Here is a 25,672-nt window from a genome sequence, read left to right as displayed (position 1 = left end):
TTGCTGTTGCTGTTGTTATTGCCCGTGCTGTGGCTTGTGCCTTGGCTGGTACTGCTGCTCTCCCCCGACGAACCATCCCCCGAACCCCTCCCACTCGACCGCCGACCTGACGAAGATGAAGCATACAGCCCCGTGCTCTGGATAATAGACCCGTCCTTGCGCGAGAGAATGAAGGTGGATTGCACGCCGGGGCGGGAGGTGAGGTGGGAGAGGAGGGCGGTAACGTGGTGGGGGATCTGAGTCTTTTTGCCTCACGGTCAGTATCATGCATACCAACCGGCATCCCCCTTCATGATTATTTCAGGTGGGTCGAGGATGCAAGTGACTCCCGGGGCGAGGGTGAACGTGGACGTACTGTTGATATACTCGCCATGATTGTTCTGGCGCGCGGGGCGCGGGGTGTGCTCGGGAGAGGATTTGGGGTGATGTTTTTTGGGTCTTGGGTTCAAGCGGTAGAAGCGGGGTTGAGTTGGGATTTTTGATTATCTTGAGCGGGGCGTCGTTGCGCTTACAACCAAACACTAGATTTTTTTTTGACGAGGGACAACTGAGGTTGCAGCGAGCTGGTGAGGAGCTGAGCTGTTTTCTGTTTATGGCGGTGTCGGGTGTCGGGTTGCTGGGGGCGGGTAGATGCTGAGTCATCAGGGGTTTACTTGTCAGCTGATAAGTTGGAATAACAAGTTTTCGATAGTAGAGAGTATTATTAGATTCCTACTATAGACTATGGAGATGCTGATTGTATCTTCGCTAAGGAAGGGTCTCAAAAATACTTGTCACTTAATATAAGACTAAGTGGTTGGTGGCAGTTAGCCAGGGGGAACACCTGATACCATTCATATCCAAGGCGGGTAATGCCGGCAGTTATCTACATTGGCGGTTAAAGTTGTCGCCAGGAACTGTGGCAGGCAAGAAGAATGAATCCATTACATGTATAGTAAAGATTTAGAAACTGTATACTGTGAGCCCGGCGGAAGACGTGATATATTTTCCGTTGCTACTGATTTCGCCGGCTGCTATTGAACTGATCACTGGCTGTCGACTAGTAACTTAGCAGCTAGTAGTTGTGTACAGTATATCGCTAAGGTAGTTAATCTCTGTTCATGTAGTAGTGCCTCGCCTCACCTGCCTGCGCAGGCAGGCTGCTGTATGCAAACTCAAGATTCTTAAGATTTTATATTGATCCTCTATAAGAATACTCTGTGATGGAGTGATGATTCTGTTGAATTGGCCTGTCTACCTACGGAACTGTATGATATACTGGGCTCGAGACGGTGAGCTATACTCTCTAGGTTATAGAATAAAAGAGTAGTTAATTAAGCTTGTAGTAATAAAGATATCTTCTATAATCTTAGATTCTACTTAGTAGTACAGGAAAAACAGTTCTATTATATTATATATTGTACTGTATATTAGTATAGAATAGTATAGAGTAAATCTAGAAGTTCGAGAGCCGGCTGATCCGACTCATTCAGCGCTTGAATACGGGCCCCTCGCGCCTGCAGCAACTGGGCCAGTTCTGCGTTGTGAGACTTGATTGCATTCGCCAATGCCAGATCCCCTCCGGCCCGGCGGATATCCGCCCCGAGGTTCAGAAAAAAAGCTGTCATGGCCACCATTTCGGCCATGGTCTCAGCGTCTACCTGGGCTTTCCAGGCTGGCGACTGCCGCGCCCTGATAAAACCATAGTGAGATGTGCCATCATCCCATTTCGACCAAAAGCAATGCGTACGTACAGCCACTTCGGATAGCAGCCCTTCTTGTCGGTCATTGAGAAGGTTGAGATCCCCACCGGCTTCTTCGACGAGAAGCTTGACCATGGCAAAATTTCTCATGCCTGCAGCTCTAGCCAGGGGAGTCACCCGCGCCTCGGGGCCGAGAATAGTTTGGGTCCGCCCCGGGCCGCTAACGACATCCGTGCAGTATGCTCGATTCCTGACCGAGCAAAGGCTTTCAGCAGGCCCTCTTGAAGCACGACCGCTTGAAGGCTCGGATTAATTGCCTGGCGCTTTTCTCCATAGTGCAGGAGGAGCGGGACAAATCTTGACTCGTTTCTTGTTCCTGCTGTATCTCTGGTCACTGCCCAGCCCCTAGCGGAGACTTGAGTATCATTGGGCTGCCATGGGTCCGCCCCTCGTTGCAGTAGTGACTTGGCTATATGGATTTCTGGGCACCTTATGCAATTTGGGCATTCTGATTGGCGCGGAGAATGACCGGGAAGATCCTCCGCCCGCCCAGGGACTCCGTTCGGAAGATATCACGTGCCTACCACTACACCGTAGGATACTGTGCATAAGTAGTCCATACATGTAAGATTCATTGCCCGCCAACGGCTGTTTCGACTCGAGGCTGGATCCATCTATAGACCATTGACTCTCCTGAATAGTAGAAAGCGAGCACTACAAATATAACACAGAACTCCCCGCGTGCGCATCTTCCGCCCTCTTCTCCACACTACTAAGTCTCACATCCTAGCCTCATGTCAAGTCTACAAGGGACTCAGAGACATGGACACTCCACTCCAAGCACCTTTTGGAGGTCGTTCTGGCAAACCTAGCGGCCCTCCCCCCCTCCACCACGGGACCTGTGACTCATGTTATTAAAGGAAGGTGAATTTTTGAACCCTACCCGGCTCTGGGACCGGGTCTGCTTTAAGTAACTACCCTCGCATCACCCCGCTGAGTCATAATTCCAGACTTGCAGTCGGTAATGACGTATTTACTTCGTACAAGTTTGCACTTGCCGTCGGCTGTGAGTCTAAGAAGTGCCTTCTGTGTATCTTTGCAATGGGGCTTCAACTAGCGAGGTGCGCGGTGCTGGATGTGATGCTCTATGTAACAAATCTGTGAATCACTACGGAGTCCAGACATGAGCTCCTGCGTTTCTACTGTGATACTATCTCAGTTATCCGGCAATCTTGCCGTCACCACTTACCCTTAATTTCTGGATTCTAGGTGAGAGCGCTGCTTTGTAATAGTTATTCAATGATCAATACGAAAATACCTAGATCCTCGAGAGCTACTAGTACTTTTATGGTAATATCTCTTTCAAAATAAACTCCAGATATTACTATGGGAGTACGTAAGATCGAAGGAGCAAGGGAAAGTTGTTCGATTTCCGCAGAATCCATAGTGGTCCAATCAACTACTATCGTTGCCAACAACTTCGCACAGTTTCCGCACCAACTGTTAACCCGACGTAACCTCGCAGGTGCCCAAACCGGAGAAAGACTGAATAACACGTACAATATACAAGAAGTAAGAAACAGAGTGGTATCGTGGAAACTTAGACAAAAGAAACAATCAAAGAATGACACAGCTCGTCTCCGGCTGTGAATAAGTCGACCAAATAAACGCAATCAACAAACCAAAAATGATATAGAGCCAGTCCGCATAAACCATGCGCAGTCCTGGCGGCAACCACGATCACCTAATCCTCCGACTTCTCCGACATCCACTCCAAGTCCAGGTCCTCAATCATATCTTCGAGTTCCTGCACATCATCCGTCTCGTAACTGCCTCGCCGGCTCGAGCCGGGACTAGCAATCCAGCTTTCCGGCCTGAAAGGTGGTTTCTTGCTCCTCCGCAGGTATTGCTTCCGGTGCGTTGTCGATGCCGAGGTACTGGTCTCCGACGAGAACGACCGCCCCGTGCCTAAAGTCACCGTCGCCGTCGCCGGGGGCGTCGTCAACCCGCCCAGCACACTCTCCAGACTTTGCTTGGTGCCGACATCGAGTGCGGCTAGGAGTGCGGCCTGAAGAATCTTGTTCTGTCGCTCGAGATGCGTGATGCGCTCCTCCAGGGCTTCAATGATTTGGGCGGACTGCCTGGTGTTCTGTGAATTCCGTGACTGGTTGGTGCTTTGCGAGTAGTACGAGTCCGGGGAGTAGCCTTCAAGACTGTGTGGTCGGTAATCTCTCGGAGTCAGTGGGATCTTGTGTCCCGACAGTGACTTCTTAGCCGAGCGAGGTCGGCTTGTTGCTTGCTCTCTGAAAGTCAGAGACGTTGGTCTGGGACGACGACGCCGCCCTGTAGTGGGTCGACTCCGTCTACTGCCACCGGTACAGTCGTCATCAGACGATGGCAGGGGGGATTCAGAGCCAACCTTGAGGCTTTTCTCTTTTGCCAACCGGTCTTGGGTGCTTGAGCTGCGCACGCTGCCGCTTCGCTGCACCCCATCTGCAGTGTTCAACCTTGTTCGCGAATCGAGATCTTCTGGCAAGGGCGAGTTCAATCTCTTCGAAGCCGACCGAAACTGTCGCCCACCAGTCTGACCAGTGGAGTGTCTCGCTGGGTTCATTGGCGGGGGAGACAGTGGTGGTGGCGAGGGAGGCTCCGAAGCCAGTATACGCTGACACCGTTTATTACTATTCAGCTGGTCGTCGACGCGTTTGGGAGCATCCGCCATGTCGCCGCCATTTTTTGAGCCCTCTATATCTGGCGTCAAAGCTCGAGAAGGTCGCTCTTCCTCCTCATTTCCTTCTTGGGAAGGTTCAAGGCCATTCAGATAAAGACGGACTGTGCTCGCATCACGCTTCTGCGACATGAGCCTCTCCGCGCGTGTTGGTCCAGTACGCACCAGAGAACTGGGCTCAGGCATACTTGACGAGACTCCCGCCGATTTATCTTTCGTCTCGAGGGTTGGACGTTTGCCGCCGTTTAACATTAATCTTGTGGACGCAGGCTGGGCAGAGACATTCCTCTCATGAACAGTAACAGCAGGGCTTAGTTCCGGTAATGAAGGCAAAGGACGCATGGGTGCTGGAAGAGGAAATGCATCGATGGCGCACATGGGCAAGGAAGAGGGCCGGCGACAAGTTTTTTTGGGCAGCTCACTTTTCGAACTCTCCACACCTTCTCCCTCCGGCTCTCCCGGTGCCTCCTTGTTAGGATTGTTTTGAGTCACATTAGACTGTTGTTCTTTGATTGCAGCATCTGTTTCCATTTCAGTGCATCCTGCTCCCGTTTCAACCATAGCCTGTTGCCCGGGCGAAAGAGGGAGAGACACGCTCGGTCCTTGTAGCCGTCCAGTTGATATGCGCCAAGCTCCTTTACTAGACACTCGCGAAGGCAGTGTATCAGGAAACAGTTTCAACGATGGCGGCGGCTGAGCCGAGGCGTTTTGTGTATCAGTTGACGCTGGTCCAGGCCTCGAGGCTTTGGATTCTGTGCTAGACCGGGGAGAATCTGTATCCTGGTTCTTTGTGGATTGGAACTATTGATAGTCAGTCGTGTTCTGCTTCAAAGATCACATCATCAGAGCGCACCTCGTCTCGGTTGGACTTCGCTCTTTTGCCCGAATTTACCGTCGGACATGGCACAGATACTCCTGAACCCGGCCCGCTGGCCGCTGTACCTCCCTCTTTGATACAATCCATACGGCGCTTAGTCTGGTTTGAGGGCTCATGCGATGATTCTTTTTGACTCTGGTTCGCCCTTAAGACGCTCTCGGGAATTTCAGCTTGCCGATAAGGAGGAGGGTCGACGTCATCCGGCTGCGCAGGGCCTGACACCGCCGCTTCCACCAGCGAAGTCAGCTCTTGCAGATTCAGCGAAGAGAGGTGACTTGCTTGGGGCTCAGGCTTATGTTTCTTCTCCAGAGAATCTGTCAGCCAGGGCTGTCCGATGCTTTCGACGTCTCTGCGGGAAGTGGACTTGAAGCTGAGATTCGAGATGGATCTGGCCGAGGAGCGGCTCGAATCCAAGCTTTTCTTCTGAGATGACTTGGGGCCGATTTTAGGCGACAGGGAAACATGCGGCGGCAGAAATCCGCCCTCCTGTAGCGCCATCAGCTGACGGGCCGTCTCTTCGGCCTTAGATTTGGGGTCTAGGTTCTTTCGGGGCCGTTGGGCAAATTGCCGGAGACGTCTTTGACCGGCCTTGAATATATCTCGAGCCCCCGTTGACTGCGTGGCGCCGCTTGGAGTCTCAATATACTTCAAGAAATCGGTCATCTGGTCGTTCTTCGATTCGCTGGGTATCAGGGAGGGACTCTCTGCCCGGAATTCCTGTGAGAGGGGCGACATGGTGAAATGTCCCGTGCGGGATGTGCTGGAACTTGATTCGGCAGGTTGGGACGATTGGACTTGGTGCAACGAAGCTGCCATATGACCTAGTCCTCCGTTGCATGGATACCACAGCTGGCTACCAGCTGCTCAAACGACCTCGGAGTCTTGCGCAAGAATGAGGCACGGTCAGCATGGAGTCTGGAAGTGGAAGAGATCAAGGGATCAAGGAACGTAATGATGTCGTTGGAAAGGTACATGAAGTCGAATCCACGACACAGAAAATTAATCACTAGTCAAGGGCAGCTGTGGAGTAATTGACCAAGTTGACAGACCGGGGTAATGATCGTGTGGAATGCGAGAGAAAACGTAAGGACAGAATGTAATTAAGCTGTGTGCAGGGATCGGTCTATACAGCTGACCCAATTATAATGCCCACCCCAGAGCGGCAGCGCTTGTCCACCCAGGAGGAGTAAAAAAATGAGTCCAGATGGTCGCAGGGAAGAGGTATCGCGAATTTATGAAGGGACCTCAAGGGAACTCGAGGAGCTGTCAGGCCCTTGCTGCACTGCAGCCGGGAAGCCCCCTCCTAGGATCTGTAGGCCAATGCAGAATTGTGATGAATCGTCGAATGGAAAGCTTGCCCTCGTTCGCGATAGCTTGCAAGATAGAGTTGGATCTAGACAGCTGCTATTCGACGAGCCCAGGGTGGCCAGCCAGGCACCCAAAAGCATGGGGGACGTGGGAGTAGAGGGAACACGCAAGGCCGATGTGGGGCCATTATCAGTAGGTAGGGGCGAAAAAAGTCGAGGAGAATTAGGCAAAGAAGACTCAAGATGTGAAAATGGACAGGGAAAAAAAGTAAAAATAACTCCACGGAAGAAGCGATCGAGTCCGTGCCAGACGATTATTTGCTGGGGCTGGATGGACCCTGTCATCATCGCCAACAATTTTATGCAGCGCGCGGTATCAGACAAAAGAAAGAAGGAGGGCCAGTCCAACTTCCAATTGACGATTATCGAAGATCCTTGGGTGTGATCATCCGCCCTTGGGGTTCAGTGGTAGTCTCGTGTGACTTCATGGATATGCACTTCGTCTGTCGCTGTCTGTATCGTCAGTCTCCCTTGAATCGCGATACTGTACGAAGTACGAACCGTTGGATATCACGCAAGGGATACCACGGGATGATGATGGCAGCACCGTTCGTTGTTTTCTTGTTTCTTTTTTTTATTTTTATTTTTATTTTTATTTTTATTTTTATTTTTATTTTTATTTTTCTCAGAAAAGGAGGATTTCTATTGAGAGCGATTATTTAGCGAATGAAAATCAGTGAATCGGTACCCAACAATCGAGGGATAAGACTGAGTCTCGATGCAGGCGGAGGGTGGGATATGAGGTGTCAGCCTCGTAACAGTCCCCCCGGCGATTGTTTTTATTGTAGGACCACCTCTAGGTCAATTGAGCTATACATCAAAGCGGAGTAGTGGCCTAAGGGAACCAATTGTGACAGATGCACTGCGTGGGAAAAAGACAGGTCACATTTGTTGACCATCTCTCTGCACCCACATGCATCTTCTCTCGGTGACACTGTTGCTGAAAGTTACTGTAGCCTGTAGGACAAAGAGAATCAGCCCTTACCGACGGGATGATGCAGAGAAAGAAGCCTCGATAGTTCCAATGGTGAATTGTGGAAAAGGTGTGTGGATGGAGAGAAATTCCTCACAGGTTAAACACAGGAGATGGTGGTGTGCAATAGTCGTCTATGGATTAGGAAGCAGAAAGCGCCACGGCTCCTCCTCCTTGCAGCTGATAGTTCATGCACCTCCCCTTTCTCCTGCGTAAACTGTGTCTGCTGTACGGAGAGTGTGCAACGGAATACAAACCCCAACTCTATCCTTCTGGTAATTATTCTCCGATCGCGAAACTGTTCCAGTCCACTCCCCTTTCTGAGACAGCACTTGCATTGACGTAGCCTGTCGACCATAGACGACAAGGATGACGCTATCAGTCAAAACCCGAACATGTCAAAGTTCTGGAGCTTGCGGGGCTGGTTTACAACGAACTGCTGTAAGGGGAATTGCTCACTTCGATCGAAGATCCGTGCGGCATGATCAGGGGAAGGTGGTTCACTCCATGATATACGGTAGATTCTACGGAGTATCGTAGTGGAACAATGGCATAGGTAGTCATCAAGCCGGTCCCAATCATCATCATCGCGACCCCAGCTGATATGGCTGCGTCTTGGCGGGGTTGATGGAACAATAGGAATCACCAAACCCACTAAACCCAAGCGCTGCAATGGCACATGCGTCGATGTGACAAGAGCCTTGAATCAGTTGGTCTTATTATCAATCGGATGATGCTCCTCGAGAAGTCCTTCCGATTGACCTTTTCAGCTCAAGGACAGGAAATGGTTGCCTGCCCATTCGCGAGCATCTACCGTGAAGCAGCGTCTCTCACTCCACTACTCACGCACTACCTTACCTTCACCCTATACCCGAAGAGCCCCCCAGCCAGCAATGATTCTATCCCATCTAAGGAAAACCAGCCAGTTTAACAATTTGTCCCGACCCGTCAACTACTCGCTCCCTGCCCTTTCCCTAGGGACGGACCTCAAATCATAGTATTATCCTCAATCCTCGCACAGCACCAATAATGCCTTGTTCCAATGTTACAGTAAAAACCACATCGCAGAAGAATAACAGCAAACACGCCGCTAATGCTGGAGGAAGTGAATTTGCGAGAACACGCGCTATGACAAGCCTCGTGCCTCCACTTCGCGATGCCACAAAGTGGATAGTGAAGGATGTCATATCGGATTGAACGGTCCACTGTGGCTAGTGAGGAGTCGGGCCACAGACGACAAGTGAGAAATGAGAGAAGTGTCTAAAAGGCACTGGTCAAATCATCAACAGCGCATCCTGCATGTAGAAAAATGATTTCAAAGTGCCATACAAGTGATCGTCCCTTCAATAGCGCTTATGACACGTCACATGCTCTCGTTGCGCGACCGGAGATCGGAATCGAACGCTGTCGGAGAGATGATTATCTTCGCTTTGGCCTGATGAAAGGATCGGCCTCTTTCTTCCTGCGCATTGGGGGCCTGACGTTGCCTGGGATGGGCTGCTGAGGACGTGGAGGAAGCTGTGTCAACAACACAGTTAGCCACTCGGGAAAAGACCAGTCCCTGAAGTCAAACGCTCGGATGATCACTTACACCTGCAGAACTCGGGACCGAGCGGGGTCCACCGTGGGATTGCGCATGATTCGAAGAGCCATACGCGGGTCCGTCACGAGACGGCTTCACCAAGTCCTGTAGCAATGAATTAATGACACGACCATGGAAAAACTACACGACATAAGGAGCAACTACCTCTGCCTTGGGAGGAATGTTGGCGTCGATCTTGCGTCGAGGGCCTTTAGGTGCGTTCGCAGGGGCTGAATTTGGACCATCCTTCCGCGGCCGCGAAGGGTTTGAAGGGTTGAGTGTAGGCGAACCGGAGCGTTTGCGTTTGCCCGGAGGCTTGTGATTCTCGTCCCTGATCGGCTCGGCGACATTCCTATCCTGTGGCGGAGGCCCGTTAGTCGCTTGGACCATAGGCACCTTCGGATCGTGCCCGCCAAGTTGTCTTAGTCGTTGTTGTTCGGTCCGCTGCTTTAGCCTCTGCGCAAGTTGAAGTTCTTCTCGACTAATCCTTGCTTTCTCAAATTTCGATAAGGTATTGGAAGCGCGGCACTCGTTGGCGACATGTCCAGTCTGCCCACATTCCATGCAACGCTGTTGTTTGCAATGGAAACGCGTATGCCCGGTCTCGCCACACCTTGTACAGGTGCGTCGGGTTGCCTCTTTCGCATCGCTGTTGTCGCAGTTGTGGGTCATGTGATCATAGCTTCCACAGATCCCACATGTGCGCGTTTGATCCAGTCCATTTCCACCACCAGATGGACCTTCGGGAAGCGTAGGCGGCGGGGTACCTTTCCCTGATGCTGATGCAGGGAAAGGTGACTCCGATTTGTCCCGAGAGACCGATGAAGGTCGGGATAGAGAGCCAACCGACGTCGCTCGAGAGAGTGGAGCGGATTCTGCAGCTTCTGAATCCACCATTTCAACATTCTTATATCCTGTGAATTGCGGTCGCTGCAGGATTGAAAGAACATCACCGTCTGTGTACACGTTTCTTCGACGGGCATCCTTGATCAATCCATTCCAGAACTCACCCTGGATCAGGGACTGTGAGTTACCAAGCACCCAGAGGGAAGACTTGGCACGTGTCAGACCGACGTTCATACGACGAATATCGGCCAAGAAACCAATGCCTTTATTAGAGGCTCGTACACAAGAAAAGATGATGACCTCGCTTTCCCTACCCTGGAAAGCATCGGTAGTGTTGAAATCGATCTTGGTCAAAATTGATTCGCCGTACCTCGCAGAGAATGACGATTTAAGCTGGCGAAGTTGACCTTTGTATGGAGTAATGATGCCGATCTTGCCGTCAAAGTTGTAGCCTCGGAAATCTGCTAACAAACGCTCGTACAGCTGCATCGCAACACGAAGTTCAGCCATGTTGATCAGAGAGTGACCTTTGACAGCGTTCTGATGAAGTCCTTGCACATCGAAGAACCGGTACGGACTAAGAAGTTCGCTCTGATGCCAAGGGCGAGCGCGAAGGCGGGCCATATCGGGGCCGTCTTGCAACTTGCCGTCGTAGAATGCAGAGCTAGGATATGCACTGATTTCCGGATGCATACGGTACTGAATATCGAGTAAATGCACGTCCCGAGGGTTATTGGCTTGCATTCTGACGAAGAGACTCTGCTCATACTGGAACTTCGAAGCGACCTTGGAAAGGACAGTAGGAGGCAACTGTTTGGGATCACCGACCAGAATACATTTAGAACACCCATACTTGAGAGGGATCAGAGCGCTCAGCTCAATCGACTGTGCTGCTTCATCAATGACGACTGTCTCGAACTCAATACTCAGGTTTTGGAACATTTCATGTCCACTACCGCTGAGCGTGGCACAGATGACGTGTGCACCGTCGATAATCTCTTGCTGAATGCGTCTTCGGTTCAAATCAGCATCGCGCGCCGCCGAATGGTTTTTGTCTCTGGCATTGTCGATTTCTTGGCTCAGTTGAGTCTTTCTTTTCTTGTAGAGCTCATTCTCCCTTTCCAACTCTTCGGGAACGGGCAAGCCTTGAGCCCTGCATTGATCCATCTTAGCACGCGTCTCCTTGAAGGCCGTATCAGCAGCCTTGTGTTCCATATAGATCTTCTGCATGTCTCGTTCACCAGAATCTTTGTTGTTTGTCTGGCTTAGTCTAGCATTGACGAGCTCATCCAACGTGACGTCCAGCACGTTGGCATTTATGGCATCGCTTCTTCCAAGACGAATGACGGAGAGCTTCTCTTGACGGCCATTGATAGTTTTCACGCCATCTTTGAATCTCATGACCAATTCATCCACAGCAGCATTACTGGGAGCGCAGACAAGCAGTTTCTTCGACGTTGTGGTCCGACCTCCACCTCTAGCATTACTAGAGGCCAAGGGTCGTGAGATTGCTACGCCTTGAGTGCCAAGGGCGCCACTCAAAAGAGCACCCACGAGGGCCACGATAGTCTTCGTCTTTCCTGAACCCGGAGGACCTTGAATGAGAGTGAAGGCGTCATTGTCCAGGGCAGACTTGATGGCTCTGGCCTGCGCAGGATTGACATTATAGTTGTCGGCAATCGGTTTGAGGCTCGCATCTGAATAGTTCAGAATAGGTGATGGCTTTGCTTTGATAATCTCTTCACAGAGATCGTAATATTGGAGAGCCATGAGAGCACCGTATTCACGCTCGAGTGGAGTCATAGAAGTGATCTTAGCACCCCAAATAGAAGCGCCAGGGCCAAGAGTGTTGATGAATGGATTGCCTGGGTTGACCCTGTAAGATATCTCGACAGTACCTTTCTTCCTCTTGATACCAGAGACTCGGGCAAGACAGTGAGGCGCAGACTGATCCGCTGTCGGTGATGAGGCTTTGGAGAGCAGTACAATATCTGCCTCTCCTATACCAAAGTCTTTAGCCTCAAGAGCTGACACGGCAGTATTCACTTCGACGAAGGAGTCCACCGATAATCTAGTAGCTACCTTAATGGCAAAGGGCTTGAATGATCCTTCTTCCTTTGAGGATTGGAATCCCTGCCAGGCTTCCAGTATGAGAAGAGGTTCGAAGGTTCTCTGGTACTCAATAGGGTCTCTGAAAGCGTTTGACACCAAACTGTAATCCGTTCGTCCAGAATTCGGAGGAAGATCACCGTTGGCAAAGAAATCCCAGCCAAGAATTGTGCGATGCAGAGAGGATAAATCAGGCGCCAGTCTTGCTCTCATGTCCTTGGCCGACCGGACCTGCTTGATCTTCTTTACGGGTCCTTGCTGTTTCAAGGACATTCGCTTGCTCTCCTCGTAGGCCTTGACGGCATCAGGCTTTGAGCGTGTCTTGGCACCGAATAATTCCTTGTCAAGCTCGTCTTCACTTTCAGATTCAGACTCCGACCCCGAAGAAACCATCATACTATCAGCAGGAACGCTATGATCCTTGCCTTTGACACCAAGGCCAAGCAAGCCCGAGCCCTGCTCAGCGGTTTGTTCGGCAACGCCAATTGCTGGTTGGCTTCTCTTCAATCGGGCCAATGCCGCCAAGTCACGTTTCTTCTTCTCCTCTCGCTCTCTCTCACGCTTCTCACGGAAAGCCTGAATAGATACGTTGGGTTTCAATGGAGCTGGAGCTGGCTTGGGGATAGCGGGCAATGCCTTCGCAGCTCGTTCTGCCTTCCTTCTGGCTTCTGCAGCAAGTCTTTCCTTGTTCAGTTCGACAGAGCGTGACATTTGTAGTAGAACATCGTCTGGAATACTGTCGTCAAATTCATCAGCCGACTTCGGAGGGCTAGGTGTCGCCGTCGGATCAACTGGTTTCGCGAAGGCTGTAATCATGCTCTGCTTTTTGAAGCTGGCTGTCGATGCAGTGACGATGGGTTTCTTGTAGTAGGCTTCCAAGGCCTGCACAAGCTCCGCCTTCTCCCGTAACGTCAAGATGGTCTTCACAGTGTAGTTAACTGCGACGCCCTCGATGAAGCTCAGAGCATCCTGTTTAACAGTCGTGACGCTGAGCTCCCCTAGCCGTCGCAAGATCTTGGAGACGAGTCCAACCAAAGTTGTCGCCAGATACTCATCCTTTAAGCGAAGCCATTTCACCATTGCGCTCATCGTCGTAGTCGCGGCTCTGAGGAAATTCTCACGCGCAGAACTTTCTGAGCTCGGGTCTGCATCGACTGCAGCGCTGAGAAAAACGCCATATTGGTCAAAAAGAAGATCGGCAAATTGGATGCTGTCACGGCAAAACTCCAACATAACCGCCTTATCATTACCCCGAAGGTGCCATTGTTCGGTGCAGTCGAAGATCGTAGTCAATGCTTGCCATAGGTACTCCCATAGCTTTTGAAGAGAAAGTATCTCCCGTCGATCGGCCAATTTGTGGGTTCTCAGCATACCTGTCTGACTATCGCACAGAATATCGACAATATCTGTTCCCGTATGCAACATTCTGGGTGCGGAAGCAAACGTCTGCATATTCGAAATACGTCGAAATGACCAGCTCAATCCATACATAGTCGTCGTAAAGAACGATTCCAGCAGATGTGAGATTGCATCTCTTCGAGCGGATTGACCACTGACGTTCTTAATCAGATCCACAGCAGCTTGGTATGTGTCTAGATCAGCGGCGAAGAGAGCGGAAATCAAAGCACTGCTGGTGTCCTGGCTCTTGAATAGCTCATTCAAATGTTCGGGCTTGAAGTCCGCAAGCCGCTCTATGATTTGACAAGACAAATTGGTCAAATGACCATAAATCACATTGAAGTGTGTTTTCTCCGGGCTTGACTCTCCTTTCGTGGGAAATTTTTCAAGGCCAACCAGAGGCAATATGCCCAGTAAAGCAGAGGTCGAGAGTGCCAAATTATCCTCGTGGAGATGTCTGACGACCGCATCCCAGATTGCAGCTGAGTATGTACTGACGCCATGTTGAAGAGTGTTTTGGTGTAGAATAACCTCATAGTCACTCTTTAGGGATTGGCACTCCAAGGCAAGCGTATTACGGATGACATCCATGCACAAGGACGAGATTTCTCGCTGGCGGCCCTGCTCAACCGCAAACTGGGGAGGCCGCAATATTCTCTCAATGTTTGCGCTTACAACACCTAGCGTTTCAGACAGTACAATGCGAGCCACAGAGCCTCTTGAAGATTCATGATCGGTGAAACTGCGGAGAGTATGAAGTAGGATGACCAGACCCGTATGGAAGCAATGATATCTGGCCAGATTTGGTAATCGAGAATCTTGTAGCCGATCAAGCAATTGGTAGACAAGGGACCTGCAAGCTGAGGGCTGGTGCGCGCCTTTGAGGGATGACATGAAAGGACTAATCCATGACAACATATCCTTCATGGCGGATTTCTCAAACGGCTCACCCTCAGTAGCTTGCATCAGGAACGCATCCAATTGGGGATTGTAGAACACTAGTTCAATGAGAGCCTGAGGTGAGATCGTCTGCATAGCATCCCAGAAATCAATCGGTGCCTTTTCTAGGAAGATCTGAATCGTGTTAAGTAAGAAGCGTAGGCCCGGGGTGGGGATACCAAGGTGATCCACAGAGAGGCGACAGGGATCAATCTCGAGTGCGCGAAGATGATGGGTGATCTGATCCTTGTCCAGTCTCTTCACTACGAGTTGCATACCACGCCACAGGCGCTGAATGACTGCTACCTGAGCAGGCTGTTGAGATGCGGTTCTTAGTGCATCAAGAAGACCTTCCTTGATTGCCCAGTCGAATTCCTCAGCGGTCGGAGGGCGTGCATAGCGCATCCAGGAGTGGATTGCCCAGAAGCTGCGATTCTGGTTGGGTTCGAATAGGAAACGAGTGACAGCAGGGATGTAGTCAGACACCTTCAGGCTGCGCTTTGTTTGGATCAAACGAAATGGCTCGTCGAAATACTCCTGTAGGAGAGCGTCATTGCGTAGCATGGCATCACAGCTCAGAGTCTCGAAGATTGAAAGCAAAGATGCCCGGTCTAACACATGGAGCCCAATGTCTTGAGGGGGAACCTCCTTGAGCTGTGCCGTTGCTGTGGCCAGGTTCTTTGTGATCCGTTTGATATCCCACTCGTCAAGCATGCGCGAGAACTTCTCAATATCCTCATCGTCGTAATTCTCTTTGAGCTGCTCCATCAGCCAGATCTTCCCCGTATAATATTGCTTGATGCAGAAGTCGCATTTCTCCAGTGAATCGTCCAATTTTCGCCAAATCCAGGATTGTAGTTCTTCCAAGCCTTCCTGATTATATGCCAGGATACGCATGCAGGACAGAAATTTCTCTTTGCGAGTGTTGGCCTCCGTAACTATTTCTTGCACTGTCTTTCCCGACTCGTCGACCTGACTGGGATCATCGTACCGTGCGTGATCGTCGTCATGTTGTCTTGGGCACAAAATATGAATAGCGTCGGGAAGCGCCTGCAACTCTCTGTAATCAAATCGATGGGTCAGAAGAGCGTCAGTAAAGGGTAGGTGGCGGTTTCATGAGGTAAAGACGAACCCGACAACATCCACGACCTCCATAGCGAGTGTGATTTGAAAATGGACCAGAAAGCAAGGAGTCTGAGGAGATGGCCTCCTAGGGTAATGGAAAATTGGAAAATCAGACCACAATAACCTTGCGTATAAGCATGGCTACTGTGCGATGAAAGGAGGGAAGCTGGTGTTTCGGAGGGGAGCGTGGTAAAGAATCAGGCGTCATAAGTAAATGACATTGGGGCATGCAAATGAGAAAAGAAAACACAGTCGAGGTCTCCAAGCCAGTACGAGGTGTCTCTCCCTGCTCAGTTTTTCAGCAACGGCCGACCTGATCGAAAATTGGCCGGTTCAAGTCGACGGACTTGCTAAGTGACTCCCTCAACAGGTACAAAACGTAGTGAATGATCGGTGCAGTCGCTTCTGTGGACTTCATTGGCTGGGATGGAAGGCGGTGATGAATTCTGCTCTGCCGATCACCCACTTAACGCGCCCGCCGGCCCTAGAAGACGCGCATTCCAACTATAGTAGGTACCTATTACCTGGGTAGCAAAGCCGCGGCGGACGGAAAAGTACGGTACTTTTACATCAGCTTCGGAGAACTGCTTGCCACTTTACTTAGGCGGAAAAAAGAGCGGCATTTACACTGCTATGAAAACCAATGGATGGTGTGGAGATAATTCTCATCGAGCATTCATCTCAAATTTGAACGGAACCTATAGCCCAGCTTCACATGATAGTCATTCCCACGTGCCGACTCCAAGGTACATATTACCATTCAATGGTACAAGTACATGAAAATGTTCCAATTAAAATAATGCAGAAAGAGATAAGAGAACGAGGGGGTGCGATCGACTGAGTACGTATGCAATAGGACGCTTTTTTGTACAGAGGATTCAGGTGCTCGAAGTTGAAGAACAGATGAGAGAAATAGCTGGTCAAAGCGTTTGTGACTCCCAGGTCAGGTGTAGATGAAAGTTTTTGAAGAAGAATTGCATTGCATCACTGCCGAAATTACAACGCAGTGGTCAAGAGGAGGTGAAGCAAGCCGATTGCGCCGGAATGTTTAACCGCGGTATCAAAACGCCGTCTATCGTGGAATATGGGGTAATCTACTCGTTAGACAATGAAAGCAGAAGAAACTGAACGTATGGACAGAGAAGTCGACAAAGTGCCTTGTGGCGCCTCCAGAAGCACGGCTGTTGTAAAAAGCAGAAGCGGAAAATGTAAGAGAATCGATATATGTACGGAGTAAATTGTGTGGTATCAAATCGCATGCAATGGAGGATCATGAGGGCCTTTGAGGGGGCTATCGGGTTCTTGGATTCTGGGGTATTCAGATTGATGGTAGTCCTGGTTTACCTCGAACGTTGGTGGTACCCGATCAAATGAATGTCGCGTTCGCTCTGGTGCGTAATGAATATAGTCCACTGGCTGAGGATGAGGTAGTCCGGTAGTGTCAAGACTAGAGGCATAGATTGTCCCAGTGCTGCCATTCTTGGTGTGTGACTTGTGCGTGCGCATGGTCGGGGGATAAGACGGTGAAAATATCTGCTGTTCATCTGAAAAGGGATCGTGCTTCACAGTTGGCTGAATCGGCTTCACTAAATCTGAAGAAGTCGATGACTCGTCGCTGAAAGCGACAGCTGCTGCTGCCGCTTTTTCAGCTGCTCGTGGTGGAACATAAGCCTCGTACTGGTCCAAGAACTTGAACTTTCCTTGAGAGACCTGCTCGCGTATGATATCCACATCAAGCGGAAAGAAAACTTTCTGGAAGGACTTCACAGCGAACCGAGGCAGTAAGCATATCATGACGGTGAGCAATAGGACAACCCAGAATGACAGCGCACTGTAAACTTCGAGACCGGCGTGAAGGAAAGTGGTCGAAGCCTCGAGTGAAGAGTAAATTCCGGTCCAGAGAAAGATAAGGAGGGAGCTGATGACGTTGATCATGACTGTCAGCCAATCCCATCGGTAGGAATTCATCAAAATGTATCCATTGCTTGCCAAAACAGCGCTGGTGCCAACCAGGACACCCATACGCGTTCGGTCATTGATATTCAGGCCATTGTGATGCACGAATGTTGCAGGGCTGTAAAGCAGGTATGGCATGAAGAAGCAGATAATCGACTGATACAAGCCATCAGCCATATAAAGCCTGAGTTTGTTTATCAGTATAGGCGGCAACAAGAAGAATTATGTGGTGACATACCAGAACTTGAGCTGCGACCATTCTTTTCGCTCGATACCTCTCATATAGAGCTGGGGCACGGCTAAGGACACCTTGTCATCAACATCTTGGTCGAAGATGCCCATCAGGATCACAGGGAGAGACGTAAAAGCAACGTTGACAAGTACAATGTAAGTGTAATCAAAGAGGTACGAGCCATCGTAATCATTATAGATGGAGTACCAGAAGAGCGCGAGGGTCCAGACCAAATTCTAGACAGAAGAGACCGTCAGTGTATAGAGACAACTCAGCTACGAGTGCGCCTTACCTTATAAAAGAAATTTGCGATGGTTTCCGCCATGCGACGGTATGAATACCTCCCGTGAACGAGAACAAGACGCTGCAAGAAGCGGAATTGTCCAATGGCATAGTCAGATGACATGGCAGCCTGTCTACCTTCTTCACCAATAATTCCGACACCAACATCTGCTTCCTGAATCATGGCTACATCATTGGCACCGTCTCCGATGGAGAGGGCCATGATATCTAGTCCATTTTTCACCATGCGAACGACTGCTGCCTTTTGTGCAGGGCTCACCCGACAGCATAAGACCGATTTGCACTGCTTGCACAGCAAGAGGAAGCGCTGCTTTAGGTCTTCATCGAGCATCAATTTGAGAGTTTCGCCATCGACGACAACGGCATGCGTTGCGGCGGGTGGCCTATGGTCGCCTCGTGCAGCAATCAACTCTTCATCGGATCCGGTCATTCCGAAGCGTTCTAGCTGTTTGTCGAGCTCTTGCGACGCCCGTTGCGGCTGGTCGCTAGGAATGTTGAAGACAATGAGCTCCATATCGTTGTCCAAGAGATTGCATGAGAAGCCGATGTTGATGGCTGTCTCGACTTTGTCACCAGTCAAGACCCACAGCTTGATTCCGGCATCAGCAAGTAGAGAGATGGTGTCTGGAACGCCGTCTTGAAGTCTGTCTTCAATTGCTGTGCCACCTATAAGCATAAGATTCTGCTCGATGTTACTTGCAACTTCCTCGAGCTTTTCCTCGCGATCGGTGAGCGCAGCAGCTGCTAGATCATGCTCCTTGCTCCAAGCCAAATATTCTTCTTCGCTAAGCTCACGATCTGCGACACACAGGGTCCGGAGGCCTTCGCTAGCAAACATCTCCAAGTGCTCTGCAGTTTTCTTGCGCAGCTCCTGTTGCTTGCCCGGAGCTAAGCGTGAATAAATAATACTGTCTGCACCTTTGCAGAAAAGCCGTATGGTCCCATCGGGCATCCGAATGATCGCACTCATGCGCTTTCTCGTCGAGTTAAACTCCAGAGTATTAAGAACAGTATATGTCCTTTCCTCGCCCAGCACATTCACGATTAAGTCGTCGTTTGACCTACCGAGGACGGTGAAGCCGCAGTCTCTCGCAGTGCTTACCAAGGCAGCCTCATCAGGGGATTGTGCTTGGAACTCGATCTGAGGCGGATCTCCCGGAGTATGCTCTGTAATCACAGTATGGCATACAGCAAGAGTGAGCATAAAATGCTCCGTTGCTCTCCTCTGAGCGTCGCCAGAGTGACCATCCAGATCTGCAACAAAGTCCGGCGAGATGAACGTTAAGCTTTCGTCGCGCAGATAAGGATTGTCGTACATTTTTCGGAGCATGTCGACCATCCTCACAGTGTCTGCGGCCAACCTCTTTCGGGCATTCGCAGCCATCGCGTCAGCATCGCCTCCTTCTCTTTGGACGATACCCACTTGAGCTTCTGTGAAGGCTTCACCATAAGACACGCCATTGATCGTACATTTCTTGAAATCCATGACGTTTTGAGTCAATGTGCCTGTTTTGTCGGAGAAGATGTACTCGATTTGCCCAACGTCATCCGAAATGTTCCAGGATTTGGGAATGCACGAAATCCCAAGTTTGTCATAGTACATGAAGACGTCGCTATGTATGAAGAGAGCCTGGATAGTGCGAACGATCTCCAGGGAGATATAGAGTGAGATGGGAACTAAATTTTGGAACAGAATCAATGCGACCCAAAAGGTGATGAAACCAGTAACAGCCGGGGTGCTTCCGTAAGACCCAAAGTCGAAATAATCCAGGGACCTCTGAGGCGAACCCCAAGCGGCTCCGTTGGCGATTCCACAAATGAGGCACATGACGAACAGTATAACGAAGTTATAGATAACATTCCAATTCAGGTCCTTGGCGAGTCTTGGTCGTTTAGACGGGGTAACTCCGGAATTCAGCATGACCTTGGTCTCCTCGCCGGTGAAAAGAACAACACCAAGAGCCCACTCAGTATTTCGCAGAGAGCAACCCCGCAGAAGTAGGTTGTTGATCGTCACAGGTTCAACCATCTCCCGTCGAGGCGCAGCCGGATAATCTGGGTCACGCTGGTCCCAGCGCAAAGCTCCATTGTAGGCGTAGAGATTAGGGTGTGGAGCCTCGCTATCGATCACAAATTCTGCCTTTTCACAATCTCGGGCATGTCGAACCTCACGGCCACAGTGGAGCGCTTGTCGAACTTTGAGGTTAGTCTCTCCATCCAAGCTCTTCGTTTCCACGTAGCAAGCACCATCGGGATCGGACGTTGACAGTAAGACAATATCGGCAGGTACTTGATCTCCATTATATAGCCGGACGTAGTCTCCGACCTGGATATTCTTCCAGTAATCACGCTTGAATCTTGCTTTTCCGAGGGTTTGCTTCGACATATCGACGATACTTCCGCCTTTCCTTGGAAGAGTCGCAGAAGCATCTTGATCCGCTGTCTGATATCCCGCAGCTTTGTCTGGCATAGATCGGTAGTCTGTATCCGCAGCCGGAAGAGGCCAATCTGGTCGGGCATCGGGAGTGAAGTTTCGGACTTGGGTCATCTGAATTGCCTCCTCGTCACGCTGAGAAGCAAAGGAGGCACGCGGGGATATTGTGGACATAAAGGTTGCGCGTCGATTGTCGTTCGCCGGTTGAGGAGTACTCTTCTGTTGGACCAGAGCCTTCATTGCTCTATACGTAGAGACGGTGGCTCTCGTGCAGGCTTTCTTGAATCGGCGCCACAATGAGATCTGGTCCTCGGTCGAGTTCACATTGGTCCAGTCTATGAGACGATATACAGGCGAGTTGTTGAGTTCGTTGTCCAGGATGGTACGTCGAAAATCTTCAATGGCATCTTTAAGCGATGTGAGCACGACAATGACGATGAGAGGAACAGTGTTCACCGCTGGAGAAGAGACTCCAAAAATGGAGAAGAACTAGTGGAGTGTGAGCAATGCGCGTCCCTTTTGTTTTCCCTGACGTGGAGGAAGGACAGGAACATACACCAAGAATAATGATGAAGAGGAAATAGATATTGGCGATGTTCTGGAATTGAAACCAAAGATTCTTCGGCACAAATGACAAGGGCGTATACTTGGCCGTGCGAATTTTGTTCCTAGGATATTCCATCTTTGGCCGTCCATCTTCATCTCTCTCGCTCTCAGGAATGGGGATGTTGAAGTAGATGGTTCGATTACTCGGGGCCGTTGGACTTGCAGGACTCTGGGGTAATGGAGGAGGTAGGTCGACTGAGGCTGGTTGTTGCTTCTCTTCTTTGACTTCTGGACGCTTTTGTAGTCGATCTATTATCGAGACTCGTTTTCGCGCTCCACCTGAGCCGGCAATTCTTTGTGTTGCCCATCGTTGGCGCTTCGTTGGTTTGGAGACATTACTGTTGATCTCTCGAGCCTCGTTGTCAGGCTCAACGGTATCTGCGCCTAAATCGACAGAAGCCATTTAGGCTACTTGCGCCCCTGTTGTGGGCATAAAATGGGCAGTGTGTCTTTCGGAACGGTAGAAGAAGGGCATCCGCATCAACGAGCTCACCCCGGTAGCGCAGCCCGCTCGCAAGTCGATTTGTTTATATCGGAAGGAGTCAAATCGTAAGGGTAAGAAGTCAGAATAGGATTGATTTGAATCAATATATTGCGATTATCAGCGATGGGATCGGATAGGATGGGCGCTCGAGTACGTCACGGCGATGCGAGAAGGTAAGGAGTGTCAATAACACAGAAGGAGACTCAAAACACAGGGTAATGGCAGTCAGGAAGGCGAAACGAGCGGAGGGGGGGAAGAGAAAGACCAAGATCACCCACGATGGGCCATCCGAGTGCCATGAACGAATGAATAAAACGGTGCAGAAAAAAGGACTAAAGAATCAATAAAACCCCAAGTGGATTTAGAAGAACCGGCCTTTGCGGAAGAAAGAGTCAAGAAGAGGAGGCTTAAGGACAGCGTTCCGGACAGTGTTCCGGACAGCGTTCGGTCCTAGTCTCCCTTCTCATGGAACTCCCAGCCGACGGGACCTTTTTGGGGGGGGGCGCGGATGGGCTTTGGGGGGAGTGGGGGGCGGCGAGTCGGGAGACGAAAGGTACGGTATTTGATTACTAGGGTGTAACGCGAATGCAGCACTACTGTGTAAGCGGGCTGTCAGATTGGGTCGGTTCGAGTACACTGTATTTATTGAACTCAGAGAATGCCAGAGTTTTCGTAAAAGTCACTGGAACGTTTTGATTGCTACTACAAGCACCCAGAAAGGAGTCGGCCAGATACAGTCGTGCTTGGTAAGCTGGGTAGTTGGTTAATTAGTCAACTAAGTAAATGACAAGTATTATACAATCTTGTGCTCTACCCCCTGCGACTATCTGGAGACAAAAGAGCTCCAAACTGTCCCGGGTTACGGAGTAAACCAACCCAGCATTCAGATCTACCGCTGACCTCGCTACGAATGGTTATTGATTGTGATGGCCCAATTCAGCTAAGGCGGGCCTCAGGAATCTCGATTGCTGAGGGCTTGCTGATCCCCAGATTCCATCGGCTGGTGGTGCATACATATCCTATAGTCCGTACAGCGAGAGGGAGGTGCAGCGGCAACAACTCGACCCAGCCTCGCTTTAAACCGTGGCAAGTCGCGCCATCACACGCACACCTGCGATGCTCATTCTTTTGACATAGTTATGCTCACTACACGATACATACCTATCATCCTCGAATCGTGCATTCAAGCCTAATTTACGGAGTAATTCGCTGTCACAGCCCCAAAGATCTCACGCTTCTCTCAAGGCACTAATCCACTATTCTGGCCAATGGCGCTGAAATAGCTTTCTTTTCCAATCGGGCGCCCCTGCGTCCATGCACTGCGGCAGCCATGCTGCCATGCATATTATCAGTACGGGCGAATTATGCATCATAGATGGATCGCCGAGGAATGTGAAAGGAAAGTCAATGAGTCTCCCGGACGATATTATTTGCTCAAGCATTTCTGGAAGCTATGCTTGCTTGCTTATGTATTTTTATTTTTATTTTTTTCACCCATAAATCATTAACGATGGCAGGGGGCGGTTGAATGTATCTTATTACCTTATCATTACCTACTGAAGGAAGTGTACTTATGAAATTACCGAGCTTTCTGGAACTCCCAGGGACGACTGGCCGTCTGGGCTTAGTCGCGCCGAGCCTGAAACAGCCTAAGGCCGTCCGGGACGGCACATGCTGATGCCAGGCTCCATGGATACTTGCTCCACCTTCCAACGGAGCGCGAGGTACCACATCCTTTTTCCGTAGAGCTAGTTTTGCCAGACACAAAGTCAGTCCAACAGTCAGCTCACTGGTGGATTCTATGCAAATGTTGCATTCATTAACTCCGTATGTGCTCATAGCCTATCAGCGACACCCCCCACCACCCTCTCTCCCCATTCTTATATCCGGCTGCCGGATTCGATCGCTATCCACCTTGCACGCCTCTCCATCAACCCCTTTTTCTCACCTCTCCTTCTTTCGTTTCTCTCTGTATTTTGTCGCCCAGTCTTGGCTGCTGGGCAAGGCCAATGGAGAGTAAATCTCCGCCCGATACAGTTTGGTAAGGTCCCATAAATATTGCGCGTAGATGATCTAGTTCCGCGAACTTGCATTGGCATTGTCATTCCTTTTCATGGGGGCTAGTCCCGAGTCGATCATCAGGGGGTCGTCGTACTGTACCCGGTGGGAGGTGTTTCAGTCATCCGTTTCATGTTAGAGGAGTTGATGCACAAAATGAACCGGGCCCTGTGCTTCTGCACTAAATCGATTTCATCTAAATGGATTAAAAAGAAGGTCACCTTGCACACGTTCAAGCAACAATATTTGACAATTTCGCCTGTGCTCTTCTGCCGGCACTGCACATCGTTCCGAATTGAGAGGCTTGAACCTGACCTCCATAGCCTCGGTTGACTACTAAGAGTATTTTAGATCACTAATGAGAGAATGTGAGTCGCCGGCCAGATTTTTTTTATAAGGTGTTTGACATCAATGTGGTGTTTACAATCAAATCTACTTGGTATGAGGAGCCTGGGGAGTCTCCTTGACTCTCTTATCTCTACAACAATTGATTAAGATATTGGACTACCTGAGTAGAGACCGTGGAAAGCGACGGAGTCAGGGTCAATCCATTATCGGGCGTGCGGTCCGTAGGGATCGAGCGCTTCCAGGTGGTTTCGACGATGCTTGTCACTTACCAACCCCATTTGAGGTTCTCATCCTCGTCCATCCCGGAGATTTCCCGATCTCTTATAAACGTGTTCAGGCGGCTCTTGTCTTGCATGCCCTTGTAACGTATGACAGCATCTTAACCAGGCGGAGAGACGAATCATGGACCTTGACCGGGAGGAGTCTTCTCAGTTTGTCCCTATGCTCCACCGTGGATAACCTGGAAAATAATTCTATATGCCCATGTACTATTTCCAGGCGAATGCACCATAGCATTTCCGGGTCGATTTACCTCATGCATAACAAGGCCAGGATTTGACCTCAGGCTTTCTTGAAACTCGGCCTCCTCACGGCTTGTTATGCGGATCTTGACATCCAATGGCCTGGCAGACACGCACTGCTTAAGGTAATCAAGCAGCTCAGGCGGGTCTTCCTTGAAGTCATTAAGACCGTCAATAAACAGCACAAACTTGTGGTCAGCGTAACTACTGTCTTGCTCAAGGAGTCTCTTCCAAACCGCGAGCACATCATCATCTTCGATAGAACAAGGCTCTTCGCTGAAATCGCACGAAACGGAATCTCACTGCCCCAAGAGAAGATGCCGTTAAATCTTTGATGCGCATTGTTAACTGAGTAGAAAATAACACGGAGCAGTCCATAACGTTCCTTTTCATCAGGCACCCAGTCACGTTTCTCGAGAGAATAATTCATCCTTGCCTCCCGGAAGAAAATCCTTTCTAGGCACTAAGCGCTTGGCCTTACACCACTTCTGGAGGTGAAGGTCGGCATCGGCCGACCAGGAGATATAATGCATCATCGTCGTCTTCCCAGACTCCGGTTTGCTAGATATGTGGAAGTGCCAGGGTCCGTGTCCCTAAGCAAGTTCGCCCTTGCGGTTCGAGCCGACGCCGACTCAACAGCAGTGCACTGCTTACCAATAGGGAAGTGCTGCATTCAGGCATCATCTCTGCGTAGTCAGCATTCACTGCACGACTTGTAGTGCTAAAATCGTTCTTCTGGGGAGGCGAGACTTCGAGCCATTCTACGTCGCTTTCTTCTTTTCAGCCTTCATACTGGCTGATGTCTCTTGAGATCTACTGTCGGTCTTCGAGCATTGATTTGTGTGAAACAAGCACTTTCGATGGTGGTGCTCTGTAAATGGACCATGAAGATCGACAGATCGTTCAATTCCATCCAAGTATAGTGCTGGCTTGCAATGGCCGGCTTCAGACAGCATTTCGAGTACTATTGAACCAACGGAACTCTTCCATAAATTTGGAAGACGTCGATGCGCTCTCCTTGTCGGTGGGTGTTTTGGTATCCAGAAGTAGATAAAAAAGATGGTATCCTTGTACTATGGCGGGTACAGGTACATTTTCCTTTTC

General features: G+C 50.1%; 5 protein-coding genes across 5 annotated transcripts; all 5 read right to left on the bottom strand.

The window, feature by feature from the left end:
- Positions 1-52: 52 nt before the first annotated feature.
- Positions 53-572, bottom strand: BP01DRAFT_340896 (uncharacterized protein; the record flags this gene model as incomplete). Its single annotated transcript, XM_025573422.1, has 2 exons — positions 356-572; positions 53-242 (listed from the first exon to the last, which is right to left on the bottom strand). Coding segments are annotated over exons 1-2 (207 nt in total), but the record flags the coding sequence as incomplete, so codon positions are not given.
- Positions 573-1,409: 837 nt separating this feature from the next.
- On the bottom strand, positions 1,410-1,817 carry BP01DRAFT_382840 (uncharacterized protein; the record flags this gene model as incomplete). The annotated part of the gene is made up of 1 exon (XM_025577393.1): positions 1,410-1,817. One exon carries the CDS (start codon positions 1,815-1,817, stop codon positions 1,410-1,412), a length of 408 nt encoding a protein of 135 aa, XP_025431386.1.
- A 1,562-nt stretch (positions 1,818-3,379) lies between these two features.
- BP01DRAFT_51083 (uncharacterized protein) lies at positions 3,380-6,292 on the bottom strand. The gene is made up of 2 exons (XM_025579917.1): positions 5,264-6,292; positions 3,380-5,211 (listed from the first exon to the last, which is right to left on the bottom strand). The coding sequence occupies exons 1-2, from the start codon at positions 6,101-6,103 to the stop codon at positions 3,427-3,429; spliced, it is 2,625 nt and encodes an 874-aa protein (XP_025431385.1). The 5' UTR covers positions 6,104-6,292; the 3' UTR covers positions 3,380-3,426.
- A 2,638-nt stretch (positions 6,293-8,930) lies between these two features.
- Positions 8,931-15,748, bottom strand: BP01DRAFT_51038 (putative tRNA-splicing endonuclease). The gene is made up of 4 exons (XM_025579916.1): positions 15,634-15,748; positions 9,375-15,561; positions 9,219-9,314; positions 8,931-9,145 (listed from the first exon to the last, which is right to left on the bottom strand). The coding sequence occupies exons 1-4, from the start codon at positions 15,654-15,656 to the stop codon at positions 9,047-9,049; spliced, it is 6,405 nt and encodes a 2,134-aa protein (XP_025431384.1). The 5' UTR covers positions 15,657-15,748; the 3' UTR covers positions 8,931-9,046.
- Positions 15,749-16,640: 892 nt separating this feature from the next.
- On the bottom strand, positions 16,641-21,735 carry BP01DRAFT_51014 (phospholipid-translocating P-type ATPase domain-containing protein). Its single transcript, XM_025579915.1, has 4 exons — positions 21,108-21,735; positions 18,107-21,040; positions 17,821-18,050; positions 16,641-17,766 (listed from the first exon to the last, which is right to left on the bottom strand). Exons 1-4 carry the CDS (start codon positions 21,558-21,560, stop codon positions 16,875-16,877), a joined length of 4,509 nt encoding a protein of 1,502 aa, XP_025431383.1. The 5' UTR covers positions 21,561-21,735; the 3' UTR covers positions 16,641-16,874.
- Between the last annotated feature and the right edge of the window lie 3,937 nt (positions 21,736-25,672).

Source organism: Aspergillus saccharolyticus (assembly GCF_003184585.1).
Source record: "Aspergillus saccharolyticus JOP 1030-1 unplaced genomic scaffold BP01scaffold_15, whole genome shotgun sequence".
Classification (NCBI taxonomy): Eukaryota; Fungi; Ascomycota; class Eurotiomycetes; order Eurotiales; family Aspergillaceae; genus Aspergillus; species Aspergillus saccharolyticus.
The sequence above is the reverse complement of the archived record's forward strand: the minus strand, read 5'-3'. Positions and strand labels throughout refer to the sequence as shown.